Here is a 4,375-nt window from a genome sequence, read left to right on the forward strand (position 1 = left end):
ACAACTTTAACTATTCTGTCTTTCCTAAGATATTTGTTGTCTTATATTTCATTTACTGGTGATCTGGTGTTTCATGTACTCTGTCTTTCTTTGTACCTTTTGTTACCTTATTTAGCCTTTGAAAACACCCACAGGGAATATTACCTCAGCATCTTATCAGAACTGTAAAATTGAGGCTAGAGTTCTGATGTGCGATATGCTATTACAGCATCTTCACGAGGGCATCCTGCATATACCAGGTTAATATTTACTGATGTGCTAATGTAATAATGCCCTATCTGCCTCTGCTCCTCTCTGGGGTACTTTCTATCTATAGGGATGGGAATTAATGACAGTCTCTCTGTGCTGCCTGATGTCAGAGCTGAGAAAGGTGTGAAGGGTATATAAGAGCTGTATTACTTGTTCAGCAAGGAAGGGGGAAAAGGGATACTCCAGAGCTAGATGCAAGCGTGGAATTGTTGTGTGCACCTTTCTTGCTAACACAGGCGTGCTTCTCCAGTTAGCTCCCTGACCACTCACAGGTAAATCATTTCCCTTTTTTTCTTACTTAAGACGCCGTGCAACAGATGTGCTTTCAGGAAAGCACAAGGTTTCTCATTCCTAATCAAACAGCATTTTTTCAGGAAAAGGCTAAGATAACTTCAAGGTAAATTGCACCTGGGACCAGAATTTGAGACTGGGATGTGTCAGAAAATGCAAACGGGAGAGGAAGGGAAAGGATTGAAACTTACTAGATGGAAAACGAACATTTACTGCTCAGAGCTGTCTGTCTGAAACTGCATTGTGTTACTAAACTTAGGGGGATCATTTTTTTGCTCTAGCCTACGAAAAAGACTAGCTGCTGTTGATTTTAGGGCAGAATGGGCATCAGTGATAGGACATGCTGCAGAGTATTTGGGTTTGCTTTCAGCTTTGAATCATTATTCTTTTCAGAAAGTTTGGAAGCAAAGATGTGCAATCTAAAGCTGTCAGTTATCTTCATTGCACTTTCTGTCACTCTGAGCTGTTTGGAAGCTACACCTATTGAGAAGTGAGTAATAAATAGTCATATTTATTTCTTTTTAGGGGAAAAATTATTCAGGTTATCGCATGATTGCTTTTGCTTTCGTATCTCAAACAATGTGAGCAAAAATAGAGGTATTCAATTTCACAGGGTATTTTATTGTTGTTTAAAGATTACTATCCGTGGCTGATGATCTATCTGATGGTACTTCCAAGAGACAAGGATGGATATTGCCAGTAATGTCACGGAATGCACTCTCAGGACTTAGTGAGGAAATGCCAGAACAACCAGCAGCAAAGACAAAAAGGTATTGATTCTCCTTGTTTCTTGTAGTTATATCAGTTAGGATTAAATTATGAAGTGAACTTTGTGCCAGTGATATTCTGTTACTTAAAACTCTTTGTGTCTGTGGTTTATTCTCAAAAAGAGCTTAAAATACCCTTCTTCTTGTAAATAGAGCCACTCTGTAAGCATAAAGATCAAAGGATTCAGGGTAGAAAGGGAAATCCAGACACAAAAGTTGCAGATTATTTCACCACTTTACAATCACAATGCTTTTATAAATGAAAAAGGCTACAGATACTACATTACCTTGAGAAGAAAGGTGTATTTTCAAAGGGCTTTCTTATTTAAGTTTGTCACATATCCAAGCCTGAAAGGGAAAAAAAATAAAATATACTCTTCTTAATAACACTAATGCTCTGATAGAATGGAGTTATTTTACAACAAAATCATTGTTTGTAAGTAATATTTAATTACAGAGTTAACTATCAATTTAATTATGGGAAGAAGGAAAATAAACAATTGCCTATGATAGAATTTAACTAGTCTGAAATTTATTCTTGTTTATAAACCCATAAATCAAATTTCAGGTAAATTTTTAATGAATAAAATAGCATTTCAGAAAGTATTTGCAATTTGTACTAAAAGATAAACAGCACTAAACTATTCTAATTGTTCATCGGGTTTTTGATTGAATTTCTTTCAAGTGACAATTCTGTTATGGATAGATTCAGTAAATACAGGTGTCTGTATTGTTGCCTGTTCTTTTCTCTCTGAATTTATTAAAAAACATCATTATTACATGACAATTTGGTTATCTTCCAAAATATTTTGATAAGTGAGACTAAGTTCCCAGAGTTTTACAACCATTACTTTTTGTAAAAAAATAATAATACTAATTGTAATAGTCAAACACAAGGCATCACCGTTACGAGTGTGGTATGTCTCCTCTGCTTTTCTGGGTCCTTGGTTTACAATCTCTTACTGGGTGAACTATCTCATTGAAGCATATATTCAATTAAAGGCTACAGATCAGAGAACTAACAGGTATAATGGGTTCAGTCAGGCTAGACTAGAAATCTAGTACATTCCTGTAAGGACTAGAGTTTCAAACTTGGAGTGTCGGCGCCTGATTTTGTACTTTTAGTGAAAAAGAGAATTCTGCCTCCAAAAACAAATCATGATTTCAATGAGAGCCAATTGCTGTTTGAACCTCATATGTTAAGGTCTTGATTAAACTCTTTTTAAATCAATAGAAATACCCATGGAAACCTAAGATAAACTATATTAAGACCTATCCAACCATTTCCTTTAAATACAATTACATAATTAAAATATTAATTTCTTAGAAATTACCACCCATTTGCTGATGAAGAACCAGTATAATACAAATGTTTCTCTAATAATTGCTATCCCATTTGGATTCCTAGCTTAATACAAATAACTCTAAATGTATCGATGACATTTTAGATAACAGATTTAGATAATCAATAGGAAAATGTACTCATTGGTAATTGCTCAGATTTTGAAACGGGGAAATTGTCACTCTTCACAAGTAAATTTTTGTTGCTAGCTCGTCTACCTCATGTCACATCAACATGAAGAAACCTAAGAAAATGAACAACAACTCAATAAGAAATCTCAAGTAAGCAAGTATTTCTGTCTGAAGGAACAACATAGAGGTCTCCAAAACAAGTTTGAAAACCCAAGCTCTCTCAAGCTGTATTGTGATTCACAAGTTGTATTGTGATTTAAAAATATAATTAAATCTCATGCTATATAGATTCTGCACGGAGTTCCGTAGATGGTTTGTTTGTTCAGACCATAAAATGTTCTTTTTACATATGGATTCTTCCATGGATGCTCTTTAAAGTCTCCTTGAGCAAATTATTATCTCCTACCACAACAGCACTTTCAAGTTGCTGGTGTTTCAACAACATATAGCTGCTTTTCAGTAGTGAAGAAATCTCTGTTTGGACAGAGCAAAATCTTAAGTGCTCCTGAGGTCAGTAGCAATTCCTGCCACCTCTCATGATATGCGCAGTTGGGAGAAAGAGCCTCTGGGCTCAATCCACTTGATGTGGACTGGAAGATTATTGTTCACTTCAGTGAGAGCAGGATACAGTTCTGTGGGAACAAGAGAACTAAATAAATGTTAGTGATTGTCATTGTTAATAATCCTCATTATATCAGCAAGAGCTCTAAATAGACTTAGAAGTTCAGCTTAAAGCTAAACATTTAGTCATGGTTTCCACTTACTTTCTTAACTATACTATCATTATAGGTTTTCTAGATGTCATAAACTGCTATGCAGAATATCAATAGAAATGACATATGACTGTTAAGGTCTTTGCATTTAAATAACCCCACAATTAAAACTGATAATAGCATACAGTGCAAGATTTTTTTTTTTTTTTTTCCAGTCACAAGGTAGGTGGCAGGAAGATTGTAATGTTCCTGTATTTGTGCACATATGAAAAGAACTCCCACAGTAGCACAGCTCAATTGCCTATTAGAAGTAGCACACTTGATTGCTCATCATTTGACTTAATCTTGGCTTTTTTTGGTTTACCTTAGTAGTCACCACCTGGAGAAACGGAAATGCAACACGGCTACCTGTGTGACACAACGCTTGGCCGACTTTTTAGTTCGTTCCAGCAACAGCATCGGAGCAATTTATTCACCTACAAATGTGGGGTCCAATACATACGGAAAAAGGGACACAGTTGGGCTTTTAAGCAGAGAACCCCAAAACAATGCACAACTTTAGGGTGTTAAAATGACTACTAATACAGTTTTCATTAGGAGATCAGTTTTTAATGTATGAGTAACCTCTTGGTCATTGATTACTTGTACAGTCTTAACAGTGCCTTGTTTTCTGTGTGTGTATGCGTGTGGATATGTGATCTATGTTCATCACTTCACTATGCATGTACAATGACATGCATAGGCTATTGTTTCCACTCCATTAAGAACACCAGAAATCTGCTTGTCAAATTCCTTTGTAAAAAAAATAAATATATATATATCACAATAATAAATGGAAAAGTAATTGCAACAAAGGTTTTATTATTATTATTATTATTATTA

At 35.2% G+C, this 4,375-nt stretch overlaps 1 protein-coding gene across 1 annotated transcript; it reads left to right on the forward strand.

Moving 5' to 3' along the window:
- Positions 1–209: 209 nt before the first annotated feature.
- On the forward strand, positions 210–4,321 carry IAPP (islet amyloid polypeptide). The gene is made up of 4 exons (XM_010168556.1): positions 210–521; positions 934–1,030; positions 1,176–1,310; positions 3,863–4,321. The coding sequence occupies exons 2-4, from the start codon at positions 951–953 to the stop codon at positions 4,053–4,055; spliced, it is 408 nt and encodes a 135-aa protein (XP_010166858.1). The 5' UTR covers positions 210–521; positions 934–950; the 3' UTR covers positions 4,056–4,321.
- The last annotated feature ends 54 nt before the right edge of the window (positions 4,322–4,375 follow it).

This window comes from Antrostomus carolinensis, unplaced genomic scaffold, assembly GCF_000700745.2.
Source record: "Antrostomus carolinensis isolate BGI_N321 unplaced genomic scaffold, ASM70074v2 scaffold21705, whole genome shotgun sequence".
Classification (NCBI taxonomy): domain Eukaryota; kingdom Metazoa; phylum Chordata; class Aves; order Caprimulgiformes; family Caprimulgidae; genus Antrostomus; species Antrostomus carolinensis.